The sequence below is a fragment of the Buceros rhinoceros genome, unplaced genomic scaffold (genome assembly GCF_000710305.1).
Source record: "Buceros rhinoceros silvestris isolate BGI_N320 unplaced genomic scaffold, ASM71030v1 scaffold31850, whole genome shotgun sequence".
Lineage (NCBI taxonomy): Eukaryota > Metazoa > Chordata > Aves > Bucerotiformes > Bucerotidae > Buceros > Buceros rhinoceros.
This window is the reverse complement of record NW_010391864.1, coordinates 4439-23081: the sequence shown is the minus strand read 5'-3', so window position 1 is coordinate 23081 and position 18643 is coordinate 4439. Positions and strand designations below refer to the sequence as shown.

Genomic DNA, 18643 nt, shown 5'->3' with positions numbered 1-18643 from the left:
AGTCAAACCCCTAAACAAACAATAAGGTGATGCAATAGCAACAGACAAACATGTGGACAAGATTCGGCTTTTTGGTTTTATTTAAGCAAGTCTGAGAATGTGCTTTAACAGACCAATTGAAGAGGCTGGTAGAAATGACAAGGTGTTCTGAAAGCAGAGGACTGACCTGTTAGGTTTGGTATAGCCTAGATCTGATTATTCCCTAAAGGAACATCAGACTCTAGCAAGTAGAATTCCATGATGTGATTGTTGACTTGACAGAAAGAGAAAAAAAAATAATCACTCAAATGATAAGGATGATAAGCAAAGTTCCTCATATAGTGGTCATAAGCTTGAAAAATAAATACCAATCTAGCAAAAAAGGTTGTTTCCTCATTCTTCTTACAGAGTATGGGACCTTTATGCATATTCTGGACAAAACATGAAGTGTTCCACACAACCCAGAACACTTGAGGTATGGACGTCAGATACGGTGGCTAAATTCCATAGTGAGTTAAGAGTTGTAACTCTCTGAAGGAAAAGAGATTGGGCTGCAGAGTCCAAACGTTTGAATGCAAGGTTTTAATCACACCTAGTGAAGCGTTCTTTGTGAATCGGGGACTCAGAAGGAGGTGGCTCCTCGGGGAAAAATGAACTACAGCCCTTCGGCAGGAGTTCTAAAGCTCACAGCTCAGAACCAACAGCTGCTCAAGTGAATCTCCCGCAGACAATGCTGGGTGGAATGAGCAATCACAACAGGAACAACCTGAAATGTTCAAGCGTGCTTCGGTGTACACTGAGTCCTTTTCTACTGTGTGCTTCGCAAGCAAAAACAGAGAGCGGCTTTCCCATGTATAGCCTCCGCAACTTGTGTATGAAGAAAATGCAAAATTCACGAAGTACCAGCTTGTTGCCACCACGAACTTGTCCATGTTGTCAATTAAACTAGCTAAGACCTTCCCTCATCGCATGAATCCACTAAACAACTTACACATTCCAAATCTTAAGGTTTTTATTCAGTCCAGAAATATAGATCTTACTTCATTTCAATGTCTGCCTTAACTTTTGACACTGTACATATTACATATCATTTATATAGTGTTTCATTTTTTCCAGACACTGCAGACTACAAACTACATAATATTGACATGTAAAACTCTGCCACTTACTGAAGGCTCACACACATGAACGTTTCAGGCAGTTCAATGAAATTTCTAACAGAGCTGGGTAGTAGAAAGTTACTAACCCTTTTCTGATTTTAGAAAACAATTTAAAAGAATTAGTAGTTATGATGTCTTAGCCATTCCCAGTTCTATAACTCTGTCCCTTGAACCTGTTTAAAAAAATGATGAAAACAATAGTAAATTTAAAATCATACAGAAAAGCATTTAGCAGCTCTGACATTACATCTATATTTAGCAACAGAAATGAGGGCCTCCCTTCTTACACTGTTACAAAGTCAGCTGGATTTAAAAAAACACCAAATCCTCCCCATTTTTCTACAGTATGTCGATAAAAAGTAGGTATCTGCATACGCTAGATTTAAGTACGTCACTGCGATAAACTACATTAAATGTATATTGCGCTTCAGTCTTGGTACCAGATCAGTCAGGAGTAACTTCCATACCTAGTTTCCATTGAGCTGCTGCTGAGGAATGTCATTATGGTCAGTGCCTGATTTGCCACGGCTTTTACTTTCTCTTTCTTCATCCTCTTCATCTCTTTCATCGTTTCCACTATGGTTTTTACAATAGAGTCTACCACAATAAAAGAAACAGTGAGGACTTTCACTGAAAGTATCTAACAAAACCAGACTTTCCTCTTGATTACTTTTGAGATGCGCTACAAGTCAACGGCTAACTCTTAACTCATTCACGGTTTTCAGTCAAGCATCAGTTAAACTGAGAAAGAAGCCAAGGCTGAAGCCCCGCCAGCAAACTGTGCCGGTCCTGGTTCCCAGAGCGGCTCCTCCTCTGCTCAGAGAATGCCCTCTTGTGGGCACAGCCACAGCGGCAGCACCACCGCAGCCGAGCACCAGCCCAGCCCTTCCGCAGGCCAGCGGGGAAAGCCACCAGCTCAAAAAACCCCAAATAAGATAAAAAACATAGAATATGGAAGAATCATGACACAAACTATCCAGGGTTTCCTCAAGATAAACTACAGGTTAATCGAGGAGGAAAATGTAAGTCAGTTTTCTCCTATCACAACACTTCTACAGAAATTTTAAGTTAGCAGAAGAACTGAAACATTTTGCAAAGTCACTGATTACTTAAAACCCCCCATTTTAAATGAAATAATATTCTCTTTTTTAACAACATACTTGACTAGCCAAGTAAGACAGGAATTATCTTCGCTTTCATTATAGAATCAAGAATTACAGAGGTCCTTACTTATAAATTCCTCGTGACATATTCTCAATGTATTTAGCTTTGTCTTCTACTCCACAGTGGTAATGGTATGTTTTTATGCAGGCTTTAATTTCACACCCGATAGTAGCACCAGGCTGGCTGCAAAGCGTGCATTTCTGTGCAGGGGGAAGAAGAGAATGGCACTGTTCAGCCTCTCAGTCTCTCGCCTCTTAGTATTCCGTTAGCGTTCCTCGTATTTATAGCTACCATTTTGGAACAGAGCAATTTCCCTGTCAGAGCATCCTTCCAATGAAAACTTAATCAAAGATACTGTAACACAGAAACTATGTAATAGTAACCTATTAAAATATGAACACTAGGAGTTCTCTGAGCAATGCACTGAAAATTGCTACCATTGCAGGTATTATTGCATTTCCAAGATAATTTTATCGCCAAAGATAGTACGTTAATATGAAGAATCTTAAAAGACTTTTTTTTCGAGAACAAGAGTGTTAGGAGTTGCTTGTTTTCTTCCCCTTCCCCTCAAATGTCTTACCACTTTAAAAACATTCTGAATTTTAATAAAATACAATGTGACGTTTTACCAACATCCCCATCTCTGAAGCCTTAATACATTTTTATATTAAAACATCAAAACTGTTGGAAGCACAGCTGGAAGCAAGAACATATTCTCTACGTTTATTTACAGCTTTGCACTGTGCTTTTAGTTACTCCTCTATAGCTACAGGAAGGCTAATAATAATTTACTGTGTATGCTGTAATAAAGAACCCTAAGTACCACATGCCCACACACCACCCATCTTTAAGGTGATTCCTATCTGACTCCCTTACCCGAAAGTGACAATATATTTAAATTTTGTGTTTAGAAACAGATGGAAAAGCTTGTTTCACAAAAGGAAGGAGGCAGAGCTACATACACCTCAGCAGAACCAGTAACACGTTCATCACATCCTGCAGATACGTACCATTCTTTTTCCTCTCTTGATTTCTTGAAGTACAGTTTTGATATCAAAATCACCAAACTCTGCCCTTGAAGTTGTTGTTAGCTGGACAGTGCCAGAAGAGAACAACTGTAAAACAAGCAAGTCAAAATAATTTCAGGTCAGCGACATAATTAGCAATTTTTTTTTAGGTGCAGGAATGACTGAGTATTGAACATCCTCTTCTGTGATCCCAGACAGCATGTGCTTTACCAACAGACTAGGAAAAAGCCTCATGCTAACAGAGCAATCCATATGGTAAGTGTTCCTTCTGATACCTGCCTGACTGCTTTAATTACGTTAGTTGCCTTGGAGAAATGTTTTTTACAAGAAAAAGGAGAGACAAGAAATAATGATGATGAAAGCACAAAGTAATCAATAGGCAATATTAACGGTGACACCGCTGAACTTCTTCAGAATATTCCATTTCCTTCCCCACGACAGCTATGCAACTCAGCTTCATGGCACAGCCGGTGTCAACACACCTAAAAGCCCTGAGGCTTCTGGAGCACAGCAGCACCATCCCTGCTATCACCATGCTGGTACATGCAGTTTGAACTGATTTAAAACTGAAGCTCAGGGACTCCGCAGCAAAGACCCAAGGCTGCTGGCACACACTAGGTCTGTTTAGTGAGGCTCGGTATAGGAAGACACTTGACAGATATTCCACAGATGGCCTCGACTGTTTATTCATTTTGAAGTACCAAAGGAACCACTAAGGTCTGTTACTCGAAGCCCCACCTCATTCATAGAATGAGTTATACGGCAAATAGCGCTATCTGCTCATGTTGACTGAAATCAGCAGCGTCTTTGCAGGCTGACAGTTCTGGAAGTGTGATCACCTAAAGGCAAGGGTGTCCTAGAACTTCCATGTCCCACTCTACTTGAGTCACACAGCCCGAATCCACTGGTCGTAAAATAAATGGTGTTTATGGATTCTTCCCAGACTTTGTCTGAATGCCTGTGGAGTAACGGCGTTTTATTTCTGGAGTGCATTATTTAGTTAAAACTGTTTTCTGTTTTCCTTTAAAAATATTGTGTATGCATTTAAGGATGCCAAGGGAACATTTTTAACAAGATGAAGAGTCTCCCTGAGCTAATTCCATCTCCTACCACATAGCCAACTTTTACCCATATCGCCCGCAGTGAGAATAAACGAATTGCTCACGTGGCAACACTTCAGCGCTTAAAGAGATCATCCGCACACAGACAGTGCTCACGCATAACTACATCTGAGGGTACTGTATTAAAACCTAATTTAGACAAAATTCAGACAAAATTCACACAGCAGACTGGCTAACAGCCATACTGTTACTCACCATGCACTTATAGTGCGCTGCAGCCTTTTTGGCATTAAATATATGAAGCTTTCCTCTAGCTTCATTTTCTTCTTCACCTGCATGACAGAATCCACATTTAGGTTTTGTATCACTGGGGCTGCTTCTGTGGGGAGACCTGTCTCTCTGAAAGAAAAACATTTTACTAAAATATACTGCTGGGTTACAAATAAGGTTGTAATTTTAAAAGCCTGTGGCCACCAGCTGGAGGCTCAGACAAATGCAAATTTTAATAAAAATTATATTTGCAGAGAAGAAATATGCAATTCTGCCTTCTAAGAAGTTTAGCATATTTACTGCTTACATAGGAACTGCTTTCTATTTCATCTGTGCCATGTGAGGACGTAGATCTAGTGTCTTCTGATTGCCCTTTTAAATTTGTTTTTCTTGGCTTTCCCTTACGACCCCTCCTTTTTCCTTTGGGAGGTGAAGGCTCCAACTCGTGTTCATTGATACTTTCTTCTAAATCTGCTTTAGAAGTTAGAAAACACCATCAAATAACATTCTCAAAAATTTTATGCAAAACAAAACTAAAACCAAACAAATAAAAAAGACAAAACCCAAAACCTCGATTTTCTGTTTTGTCAGAAATAAAACCAGCAACTTTTTCCCCCTCTTATTACAAACATGCAACTGCAGATCCTGAAAACTTTCTTTCTACGTATCACACAGCTTTGCACCTTTATAACGTGATACATGAAGGTTTAGCATTTCTTACAACTTCCATTTTCAGACCCAAAATGTGTCCTCAGATACATATATTCACCTCCACTGGATATAAGACTCATTTAAGCTACCCTGAAACCAGAAAATGGTTTCAACCATGAATTAAGCTTTTAATTTATTTGTTTTTAAGATGCATAACTCCAACATATATTGGCCTTGATATTACATGTTTCTAAATAACCCCTCTCTCCTTGCTTTATTAATTGATGCATTTGACTAGAGAAAAAAAATCACCCATTTTGGCTACAACATTAACACAAAGTTTTAAAACTGGAATGTATTTTGACTCCATGAAACTAATCTAAAATTTCATTTTAGTTACAGTATACTTTTACATCTACAGCTGAAAGCAGCCGCCAGTTTACAGATGAAGTATTTACAGACCGTTAAGAATATAAGAACGTTTATTTTTAATGCAGACATAACCAGAGGCCTGACAAGTTCCTTTGAAACTGTCAGCTCGACTGCTGAATGCTACGTACAGCTGTAGTCCAGTATTCCAACAGACTGTCCTTTCGACTACTCAAAGCTCTACAGTTAATACAGATCAATTCTGCAAACTTCACAGTGCTTCCAACGCGGTCCAGTGAAGTTATAGCTGATATTGAATAACTGGCTCCATTCGGTCGCTAACAACTTTCCTGATCGTCAGCTGCTCACAGGAGCATTTTTTTTCCTTTTCATATGCAACACCCACCCCTGCTCAAACTGCCAGGAGATTGCACCCGACTTGTTTAAAGAAACATGCACACACACCGCTGCAGAACTGGCTTCTCAAAATCCAAACCACAAACATCAGTACGAGCCCCCAAAGAGCTGGAAATCCTAACCAGAAGATATGGAACACTTACTTCAGGCAGTGACGTGCCACTTGACTGCTGTGGCGTTACTAGCGCTGAAGCACTGCTACGGCATTTCGCACTGTTACACGGGGGTCTCAGTACCCAGACAGGACGTCTTACTTTGAGACTACACGCTGCTTCGCCACAGCTTGTCTGTCTTATTTAGGATCACATAAAAATCATCAAATCACGTTTCTATCTCACAATTAACAGTGACTCAAGTGCACAGAAGTTTGAAGTCAAAGACCTGAATGTATTCCACAGCCACCAACTACTGGCCCAAGGCCCTGCATACAAGTCTATCTTACCAAGCTCAGTCTATTGTATCTGTCCCTGATCCCTTAGAAAGCCACAGCTTCTTCCACATTTACTAACGAAGGACAGAAAACTAATCCAAATGCGCTGCAACAGGTTATACTGCAACATAATTCTCCCAAAACTTTACTCTGTTGTAGTTAGAAAGAGGCAAAAATTAAATTAATATGAATCTGCAAATTATTTTGGTTTAAATAGACAGATTATTCATCTGTATACAGGTATTCCCAAATCACCGCTAAAATACAGCAGTCTATAAAAACATTTCTATGCTTTAATATATATACTAATCTTTTCCAACTAGATGACAAAAGCACAATCTATTTTACTCTGTAAAATAAAATACATGATGACATCGATTATCTAACGCAACAATACATTTTCTTATCAGAATTTACTATCTAACATTATTTTTCACTTATCATTACTTGCTAAATTCCCCAAGCAAGATTATGCAATTTAGATATCTCAGACTGCATAGAGCAAATTTATTACAACCTGAAAACCTCTTTCAAAGAACAGAATTCTCTTCTGCCTTGTCCCTCATGATATGAACTCTCCACCAACAGATTAAAAAGAAATCTGTGAATCTTTGTCTTTACTTTTACATTTACAGAAATCATAGATGGTTATTCTAGAAAAATGGTCTTACAAAAATATGACTATTGAATTCATGATCCTTTAAATAACATCAGTGAGAAGTTTAAAATATTCCTTCCAAATCCTTCCATGGATTTCCCTACTATATTTGATGAAACAAAATGTAGTCCAGTCACCAACACTCCTTATTTTTCCAAAGCTCCTTATCAATTCAGTCAACCATAACACCTTCCACCTCTTAGTCCACCCTTATTTTCCAAGTAACTTTAAAGCATATCCCGAATTCTCTACAGTCACACTTTCAAAACGGGAAGTGAATCATAATTGCTAAAAACAAAGCACACATTATGAAAACCAACTTTTTCTAAGAAATGTCATAGCCTCCTTAATGAGTAAGTTCTCAAGTGCTATTTTTAGTCAATTATTAGAATATTTAAGATTTGAGAAGTAAAAATGCTGCATTTTTAAAAGACGGTTTCAGTGTAAGATAAACAAAAAGATTGCACAGCTTTCCTCAAAGGAGGACTCCTTTTCCGTGCTCCAAACCAGTACTTCCAAAGAAGTTCAGAGTTCATTCAGATCTAGATGCTACACGACCCTCTCATCAAAATAAAATTCCTTGCAGATTTAGGTCTCCTACTACAAGTGACATGGCCCTACGGATTAACGCCACCGAGATGTGAGGATCTGCTCTACCACATCTGTCTGCAAGACTGACACCTCAGAACACTAGTTTCTCTGATTTTAAGCAGCACTGTGAACCAGCACAACAGTACAAGAAGAAAGAGACTGTAACCAGCTTTAAAACACACCTGCCTCAGAGGATCTTAACTGTTTAATATACCATTTGGTTTGTGCCCTATCCCCCCCTCAAGCCCACTGCCAGCTTACCCTGTTTCCCTGGCATCTGATGGTTGGGTGTTTCCAACTTCTCATGTCAGCTTGAACTAAGGAAAACACAAAAAGTTGTTCAACTTCTCCCTGACCAGATGACGTTTTATCATGGATATCGCCCGTACTCTTGAAACCCCTAGAGATTCCCTAGACACTCTTCAACTGCCCCCCATCCCATATCCCATTACTGCATTGATTTTAAAAATCATCACAATATTCTCAACATAACTTTATCTGAAGACTTCAAAGGAGGTATCTTACGAGCTTTCTTTAGAAGGCCCTAAATGCTGTATCTAAAAATCCAAGCTTAATACACAATATGGCCTGAGAAGGAGGAGTAGGGGTAGAAATCAAGATGAAACATTCTACGTTTTAAAAAGCACCTAACAACATGATACTGTAAATTCAGATGAGCAGCAACAAGCCCCAATTTGCATTTTAGCAATCCGTGAGCAGAAGACTAGCAAAACGCTGTATTACATAAACTGCTAACAGGGAGACTCAGCTTCAGAGAGAAATCTAAAAATTCCCCTTTGATCATGACTAGAGGGAAAAAGGATCAAGATGGTTTGCTGTTTAAAAAAGGGCTTGGCAGAGAGGAGCTTGCAGTATCACTGATCTATTCTATACTGCGTCAGCTTGAAATACACATGGAATCACCCTTTTCCAAAAGCTATGTTAAAGCAAAGTCATCAAAGAATTAAGTGATTTAAAGGCTGTGAAAGAACAAATAAAAAGAGGATGTGTACAATAAGGGCTAATACTATGCTCTGTATCCACCTCCTACATTACCTTAAACAGACTGAGTCAAAAGCAAAGGGGGCTCAGTCTGCATGAGGAAGATAATAAACAGAAGTGACTGGCAAAATATATTTGCAAGTAGGACTGTACGTAACAAGAAGCCAAACTGTAGAATGAGGAAGTGGCTCAGACATGCTGTTATGTAAATCTGAAATCACACATACGTATTTAAAGTTCTACAGTGCATTCAGAATGAAAGAAAAACTGTAAAAATTACAAAGAACAAAATAAGCCTTACTGGATTTTTAGTAAAGAAATGGAACGTAACAGAGAAAAAAAGTACTTTAGCATGTTAAAGATGTCCTTAAAATATGGCTAAAAGCAAATAAGCCATATGTGGGAACATAATTATGGAAACAAAGTTACATGAAACATACCTAAACTGAAGAAAATAAGAGTGGAGAGGAAAAAAAATTAAATTGCTGCTTCAGTCCCATTACTAATATGTGCTCCAAAAGCACCAGATACGTCAAAGAACTGATGACTCATGTCCAAAGCTATTTTTGACTGAATAGTGTCTATGAAGTACTTAGATTATTTCTTTAACTAAATACATTTAACATAAAATAGTCCTTCATAACTGTACAGGCTAAATGCTTTTTCAAGCAAACAAGTGCTGGCAAAGTCTGAAGACAGACAACACACTCAGCTTATCTGCATCACCAGAAAGCTTATGACAAGTGAATGGTAAACCTGTTAGGTACGAGTTTGCCGACCAAGTTTCTGTTTGTATAACGTCTTGCCTAGACAGGAAGGAGAACGATAATGTAAACACCACAGGACAGCTCCTCAGGTAGGACAAACCATTCACCACAGCACTTTTACATCTTCCCTCTCCCATTAGCTGTGTGCTTTTCTGTAAGAAAACACGCCGGTGACGCTTCTGCAAAATACCCTCTAGCCTGTAACGGCCGGCACCGGAGACTGCCAACGTCCTGCTCCGACCAGCTGGGTCTGAACGAACACCCCGTACACATCTGACACCACATTCCGAGCAGCGTGCTCCAGCAGACAGACCACCTGAGTTAGCAGAGCCAAGAAGAATTCGTGACCGTCCGCCAGCAGAACCGAAGCGACACCGGACTGAACGCTACGGGAAGGTTCACATCTGACTGCATCAACGCGTACGGTGTTGTAGGCAAGCTCGTGCTGTGAAGGGTATCACAGAAAAAGCAACTATGAACCAGCACTGATTAAAGAATCCAAATATTAATCGGGAGGTTCCCTAACTAGAATGCCAAAAAGTTTCAGACGTTTTTCCTGCCAGCCTCTGGCTTACACGGTGCTTTGAAAAAGTACTGTTTGATATCGACTGCAGCGTCTCTAAATAGGTCTCACAAAGAAATATTTTCCTGACTCAACTTACTAAGCAGTATGAGAAGCGTAGATTTCACGTTTGATCTTTAGAATAACATTAAAAGGATGCTGAGACAGGGAATGTCCTTACTTCCATTGTGGAAACGTAATTCCCGGGGGCTTTGAGTACCGCTACAATAGGAATTATCGACACTTTATTTTCTGACCCCACAGTTCCCAAGCACCTGTTTTAAGCATTAACAATAGCCACGTCTGTCTTCATTATTCTTTGTTTTACTACTTGTAACGAAAGAATGAAATTACATTATTTTCTTAGTAAACTATTCCTGATCAGCTGAATTTACTTTAAATTCAACACAGGGGTCAGGGCAGCCCCACCTGCAGGCAACTGAAGGTACCAGATTTAAAACTTTTCAGCAATTATTTCCAGTACACTGGAATAAATTCCAACAAACAGTTCCAAAGCCTTAGCTCAACAATACCCGATTCTTCAAAAAGAATAAATGCGACTGTATCAAACTGAACAGGAATTCAACTGTTGGTTGTGCCAGTTTGAAAGCACTGGCAGCAATTCCTGTAACCTATTAGATATTGAAAACTTCGACCGTTTAGCTAAATTACAAATTAAACCATTACCTGAAGTTCAGGTCAGGTTATTTTGTTAGATTTGTAACCAGCAAGTCAAAAATCTAGACATGAATCTTTCAGTAACTTGGTCTGCTCCTCGGAGCAGGTGTTCTCAAATCTGCTGACCTCGCAGCCACAGCCCAGTACAGAGTGTGAGAACGCCTCACTTTTACCGTCCTTCTTCCAGTGAGTGGGAACGCAGCACAGAAGAATCACTCCAAAATATATATACACAAAGGAAATACAGGAGAAATACAATTTCCCTATTTTATGTCACCTGAGGGCTAGGCCATACAGATAAATTAGACAAACCCAACCACCTGCTGAAACAGATAATGAATTTAGAACACACACTTTCCTGCCATGTTTTGTATTTTTATGTTCAAAGAAAACAGAGGGTAGTTCAGCAGCTCCTGTCAATTAAAGGAAAAGGCACTCCCATTGTTCATAAACTGTCTTGATGAGTATCAAGAGATACTTCATCTGATGAACATTCACACTAGCTGAACATCGTGACAGCAATAAATAACATCTAAGAGGTCTTTTTTATTAGGTTTTAACCAGGTAACTAATTCCAGCATGGGCCCTTCAACACATTTCCATGCAGCCCCAAGACATTTTCTTAACAGTTACTAAATGGTTAACAGATATTCTTTTTAACTAGAACTTCTAACAAAATGTACATTCGCCAGATCTCAGACTTGAACACGTGAAAGCATCTATTTTCTAGGGATGGGAAGTAAAAAAAAAAAAATCTCACTGTTATGCAACAGTACTGCCTACAGAAAAAACTGTTCTGGACTGCACCAAATTACACACTTCTAAAAACTCTTCCAACATCCACTAATAAAAGCGACATAATAAAAATATTTTGGCTGCAACAAATGCATTACATCTGGATACAGAGAAAAAAGGAAAAAAACCTAGCTGTTCTACACTGACCAAGGGAAAAAAAAAAACAAAAAACCCCACAAATCAGCATCGCAGAGCAGGAGCAATAAGTTTCCATTAAAAAGGACTGATAATTCCAGTGCCTCTGTGCACCTACGTTGAGTGACATAAACACAGATGAGGTTTAACCATTCTGTTATGAAAACACTGCTGAGAGCAAGGATTCACAAAAATGAAACGAAAATAAGAGGAAAAAAAAAAAAGCTGCTACGTTAGCATCTAGTACCCCTAGCTCGTGTATTCACTCTGCTCTGCTCTCCTTTCTGGTTTCACACACCACCATTCTTTCACATTTAAATTCCTCTTTGATATTCGCATTTTCTTCAAGAAATAATACATGCAAAAGCCTAATCTCACCATCCAACATGTTTCATTTCACTGAGTGAACTTTGGCATTTAAATATTAAGAAACAAATCCTCCAAATTCCCTCCTTAAACTCTGAAAACCACCCTGTTTATTTCTGCTTCTAAAGGTAGTTAGTTTTCAGTGTAGCAAAATACCATTGCGACACAACGCTCTAAGACATTTTCGTAAGACAGATGCAACACGTATTTTTGCTTTTTCTGAATTAAAGGAGGTCTATCGCAGAAGAGCCCCAGCTCCTGGCATTATTAAATCCGTAACTGTAAGTTATAATATTCTACAGGTATAGTTCCCTAGGCTGTGTGAACTAAAAGAGAACATATTCTCTGGGAGAAGAGCACTGGGTAAAATTTCAGTCCAATATGAAATAGAGAACAAAAATGTGAAGTATAGCTACATACATTTCTAGAAGTGTAAAGAATAACAGAACTAAGTATTTTAAACAAAAATATGTGTATAAAGTTAAACGCTAAGTAGATACTGTGGGGTTCTTTGGCCTCAGTGTTTCTGAATGATGTTATTTGTTCCTCCTCCTCCCCTCAATCGAAGAGTCTTTCTGAATAAGTCTAGTTTAATGTTTTAATCAACTGCCATCATCAACATTCAAGAAAAGCCACTATGCCTCTAGTAACTTTCCCATGTCTTCTCAGATAAACATATCCATATAAAATTTAAAAGTCTGTGCAGTTAGAGAATGGCATCATAGATTTGGAGATAATGGTTTCTGAGAACTTAAAGAAAAGCAGAAGTTCAGATCCTGCAAGGAATTCTGAGCAGAAAGAGTCATTCATTGGCACCAGGCTCCATGCAGAATCGGAGGCATTTTTCAATAGATGTCAAACTCTGAGCCATTTGTGAATAAGTAAAAAGGATTATGTTTAAATATCAGTTAAAGAGATTAATCTCTCTCTGGACTCCAATGTCTTTCATACTCTGTTTCTGCTAAGAACCAAAATAAACCCCAAAACAAAGAAACAAAGTGTGTGACTACAAGAAAATGTGGCCCTGCCTCTTTGGAGAATTAATATAACAGTTTACTGCTTTTCTTGTTTAAATGTAGAAATAGCAAAATCAGAGTGTTTTCTACAGAGCACATGACAATCATTAGTTACACAGACTACAAAAAAAAAAAAAAAAAAAAAAAAAAAAAAAAAAAAAAAAAAAAAAAAAAAAAAAAAAAAATCAGTTTTCATTTGGGCTTTTCTACTGCCTTCAACATCTTCCTGAACACTGAAGTAACATCCAAACCTTACCCTTGCCATTAATGTATCTACTACCTGCTGCATAAAAACCCCACATTTGGCAGAAAGAGACTGAAGTAATTTACGAAATTTGATCCTCACTAAGAGTCACGTACTCCTCAGTAGTTGAATGTGATATTTCAGTTGAAAGTAATGCGAAACGTGGACCAACAACTGTTCGCTTACCGGAATTCAGATACGGTAGAAAAAAAAAAGGAGAAACACCTGCATAAATACACAATAGCACAACTAGCTTGGAATGTCAACAGACCACAGGATTTATCTCTGTTTGTGGCATATCGCCCCTCGCACATTTCACTACTCTCCTCCGCAAAGGCACCCGGCTTCTACAAACGTACCCATGCAACAAAATGACTCCGACATACACCTAGAGGTGACCTGATCACACACCTTTCCATTAACTATTGGGTCTTTCTTACTTGAAGAGTTAAACTCTATTTAAAAGTTTAAAAAAATAGTGAATACTTAACATGAGCAATAGCAAAATTCAGCTGTGACCTGACAAAGTATTTGAGATGCCAATATTGCGAATATTTAACTACAAACAGAAGCCAGCTTCCTCCCAGAAGCAGATGCGTTCCTTCTAGCGAACTCTGTTTTGACAGAACATCAAATTTTTCCGAACATCCTAAAAATTTATGATTTGGGGTTTTCTCCATCTCAATCAGTAATTTTTAGAGGAAATACAGAAATCAGATGGGCTTCCAAACTCATTGTTTCGCAAAAAAAATTGAGTTCTAATTTTTACTGAAAACATTTATATCCTCCAGAAAAATTAAGTTTAACCAAGTATCTTTCTACAATGGGAAAAATTTATATTGAATAATTTTACCTTCAGAGTTATGCGTAGTTTTCTTGTGTTTTCGACATAAAATCCTATAAACAAAGTAGTTGAAAACTGTCAAGTCAGTCACGATTCACAGATTATTTACTCATCTTTTAAATTTAAATGCCAGTACATTTTTCTCCCACTTGTAAGACTCACTGATATACAAATCTTGCAGTGAAAATATGCTGTTCTAGCACACCACTGTTTTGAGCGCCACAATCATCATTAGAATTTTTTTGCAATAGTTTTGTTTAGATTCCAAAGTGGGTTTTTTGTTTTGCTTTGTTGATTGTTTTTAAACAAAGAATGTGAAATACAATTGCAAAAATAAACATAGCAAATAAATAATAGTTACATGTAAATGCCTTGTGAGGGTTTCTCTCTTATCTGAGCTTTATCATGCAAAGCACAGTAGTAGTGATATGTCTTGTGACATGTTTTCACATCACAGCCAATGGTTGCTCCAGGACAATGGCATAAAGAGCACATCTGTAAAGCAAAAGAAAGCACAATTCATATTACTGCTGGCTTAGTATTTACGAGTTCAAAAATAACATAGCTACCACTCCTGGAGACAAAATACCCGGAGTTACGCACTTGGCATTACTCTTCCTGCTCTTGGGTTTTTCATAATTTAATATCAAGGAAAAACTTGTTGCGATTCTGCAACAGGACAATAACCACAACCACCGTACACTGATTATCAATTCAATTAAGAAAATTAATTTTACCTCTGTTTTCTATACAGTTATTCCTTTAAGTCACTTCCAAAACACGGAATGTAGTGAAATATTTGATAAATACAATTAATTTATTTCAATTACACTAAATTTTGCTCTTTATACTTATACTGCAGAACAGGTTCAATTGGAGCCTGCTGCTTTACTCTTCTTTCCCAATAATTAATTGGGATGTTGGACTCTTCATTGCTTAGGTTACACCAGCTATCTTGCTTCTGAATTGTTTACTGCCCTTCTTACACTGTGTTAGGAAAGGAAATAATTGATAGTATCACAAGATTTTTCTCTGGATTATTTTTTACTGGCATAATATTGCCCCAAAATCTCAGAATTTCCCATTAACCTCCCTTCCCAAGACAACCAGAGCTTTCTGCTTGTATCCTGCACATTGCCCACGCCCCCAAGCGGTTACTAGTAATTCCAAATCCCTAAGTGTGCAATGTAGGATACTCCCTACACTTAGCTCTGTGGAATAGACTTTCTCTTCACTGCACTGACTTAGTCAAGTTCTTCTTGTTAAGTCTCGAATATGCCAAATAAATACACCAAAGTTATGCCTCACCATCCTGTTTTTCAATTTTAACAAAGTTAACTGAACAGTAAAAATGTCAAAGCTTTGGATCATCTCCATTTACTCCTCTGCAAGCTCTGAAATGGTGTAGTTATATACTGTTCCCTAGTTGTTATCTAATTGGTATGGGTATATTATCTGATAAATTTGTTACACCTTATGGTTTTATATATATAGCATAGCTGATGAAAGCTCTTTACAAAAGCCGAGGCTGAAATTCTAGTCAGTACTTCAGTACTTTCAAGGCCAGAAAAGACTAAAAAACCCCTTTCTTTTTATGAACACCATGATGTACCTGTATGAGCAAAACAGACCATAGGAATTTTTATATTGATTTTTTGGTCTACGTGTCCTGACTGTAATAAAACATTTACTCCACTGGTACAAGTCCTGCTGTCCCAACGGTCACTGTCAACAGATTAATTAATTCCCAAGTGATAAGAAGAATATGTGAAGTCTGAAAAGCTGCAAAATAGGTAAGCTCTTTAAAAACAAAAATCCTCCCATGCATAGCTAACAAAAATAATAATGACATCAGTGCCTTGTGCTCCCAAATATTTAGACCTCGTAAGTTTTTATGACTGGCTTGTTAAGATTTGAACCTACAAACTTTTCCCAAATGTATCACCACCAGAAAGGCTCTACGTGTCAGTCATTATCACTCGGGTAACGAACAGGCCTCAGGTTTTCAGCGCATCCTTGGTCAGCAGCAGCACCTCCTGAAGGAGGGCAGCTACGTAAACTCCGCCAGCAGACACACACAGTCCAGGCGATGCAGAGAATTTCTGAAACCAGCACACCACACTGCGATACTCTTGCTCGGAGTGTTCCCACATAACAGAACAGGCTAGAACAGAGAGCAGACCTCAGAGGGGGTACTCGGGCTAACGACAAACATTCAGCTTCAAGCTTCCTATACAAGCCAACGGAGACAGACAGATTCAGCCAGAGAGTGATTCAGAGCTGTAGTTTTCTGACAGCTACAGAGATAAGGCACCTAAGTTAAGATCTAAAATTATCTTGTAAATTCTCTTCAAATAGGAAACTTGTCAGGACTCTGAATCCACCAGGTTAACCAGATCCGTGTTTTCTGCAAAGAGGTGAACCAAGTGCCTGGTACCTACAGCCAGTGAGTTCCAAGAATCTATCCAGCCCTTGCATCAGTAAAGGAACATAAAGAGATTCAGAAACAGAAAGACAGAAACCACCAATGACATAAAACGAAATAACCTTCAGAAAACATTTAAGAGACCCATGAATCAAAAAGTTTCCTTATGATCTGTAGTTCTATTTACTACCTCGTTCTTTGGAAATTCCTAATCACAACATGAATGACTTATGAACAGTTATTTCTTTATACTTCAGCTAATCAGAGCAAATAAAGTTCCCTGCACTGGAAAAGATTCAAATGAAACATCGGAGGAAATATTAGACTATTATTATACAACTGTAGTTCTACAATAATACTTTGGACTACTCTTAGCAGTTTGAGAACTGGTAAACGCTTAAGAGTGCTTTGAATAACTAAGCTGAAAATTTTTCATGTGAAGATTTGTTAAAAATATTTTTTAAAAGCCTCACTCATTTTCTAAAAAGGGAAACAACCAGTTCTAGATTTAAAAAAAAAATAAATTATGAATTAGCTTCTAAAATGTCATTGCTCCTCAATAGTCGTGAATTTGGAAGAGCTGTAATCACTACTGTACCCACATACCTCGTAAGACACCTGCAGTCAGGGAATCATCCATTAAATCAATAGAAAAGGAAGCTGTAGAAGTACCTGTGGTAGTTAAAACTGGATTTTGGCAGCAAAACCAAATACCGGTAAAGGCACAGTAATACCCTCACCAAGTCCCTAGAATGTGGGTTTCTTTCTGAAATCCAACAGAAAATATCAAACAGGAATTACTGGATTAGAAGCATAAATTTAGGAAATGCTATTGTTTATATGCAGCCCATCAAATAGAAAAATGGACATACTCCGTAAATGAGTTTTCAAATTTGCTTGGGAAAAAATGCATCTCTGCTACAGTCAACTACATTTGCCAGGGAGAAAAAAAAGTGACTGTAAAAATATTAATTACGGATTTATTTTTTAATAATTCTACAATTCTTAAAACAACTTGTTTACATGAGAGAATTCAACTGAAATAAACAAACTACTTTTTACCCTTTCCTAAAAACATTTCAAGGGTTGGTTAACTGACATTTAAACTTCATTTCTATAGCAGTGTAATCGTATCTACTGAGCTTTGCTGTTCATAAATCTGAGACCAATTTTACTTCAATATTTTCTTCTATAAGTTGTCCTTTGCCTTAGAGCTCACACAAACATAGTACTTTAAAAAAAAAAAAAAAAACCCAAGATATATATAACAGACTGAACAACTTCATGGTAAACTTTATAGAAGGCAAGAAAATACTGTCTTCCATTTTCAAGAGCCAAAAATAGAGACCTACCAGTTTAGTGCCTCTCTTTATTTCTTTCTGAATATCTTCAATAGAGAATCCACCAAGACTCTCATTATCAGTGTGTGAAGATACCAATGCAGATGAGAACAGCTAAAATTATAAAAACAAAACTTAATTTTTAAGTTTCAAAGTTCTAAGTAGATATAGAACATTTATATACAAGAAAGCCACAGAAGTTTCAAACTGGAGCGATTAACATTCGTGCCAACACCACAGCTGCCGGAACGTTTCATTTGTTTGTCCTTTTAGCAGCTCCCTCCACTCGGTTTTGCTGCGGGTTACTTACCATGCATTTGTGATGTGCTGCCACCTTCTGGTTCTCTGACATCAATAATTGTCCACATTCATTATCTTTATTAGATCTACAAAACCCACACTTCCTTTGTCTTGAAGAGACTTTTTTCTGTCCAACTGAGCTTGTCATGATTTTAAATGACCTTAGAATGCCACTTCAATCCTCTCAATGCTACAGAAAAAAAGGTGCAATCAGCATGTTAACATCAACAAAAGGCAATTTAACACACATTTTCATAAATATAATATTGATTGCTGGGAAGCGATCTGCCCCTCTTTACCCTTTTCTTTACGCTGCTTCAATACACCCAAATAAACAGGCATCCCGAGGCAGCATTTTGCCAACTTTTTATGAAATTGTATCAGCAAGCAG

At 37.9% G+C, this 18643-nt stretch overlaps 1 protein-coding gene across 2 annotated transcripts; it reads right to left on the bottom strand.

Moving 5' to 3' along the window:
• Positions 1-352: 352 nt before the first annotated feature.
• Positions 353-18443, bottom strand: PHF6 (PHD finger protein 6). 2 transcript variants are annotated; one of them, XM_010143282.1, is made up of 11 exons: positions 18263-18400; positions 17965-18066; positions 14549-14682; positions 14197-14240; positions 13380-13382; positions 4970-5136; positions 4648-4791; positions 3314-3418; positions 2370-2503; positions 1607-1736; positions 353-1312 (listed from the first exon to the last, which is right to left on the bottom strand). In XM_010143282.1, the coding sequence occupies exons 1-10, from the start codon at positions 18398-18400 to the stop codon at positions 1607-1609; spliced, it is 1101 nt and encodes a 366-aa protein (XP_010141584.1). In that variant the 3' UTR covers positions 353-1312. The 2 variants fall into 2 exon arrangements, with proteins under 2 accessions (XP_010141584.1, XP_010141592.1); XM_010143290.1 differs by lacking the exon at positions 13380-13382 and having other exon boundaries at positions 4970-5133; positions 18263-18443.
• Positions 18444-18643: the final 200 nt, after the last annotated feature.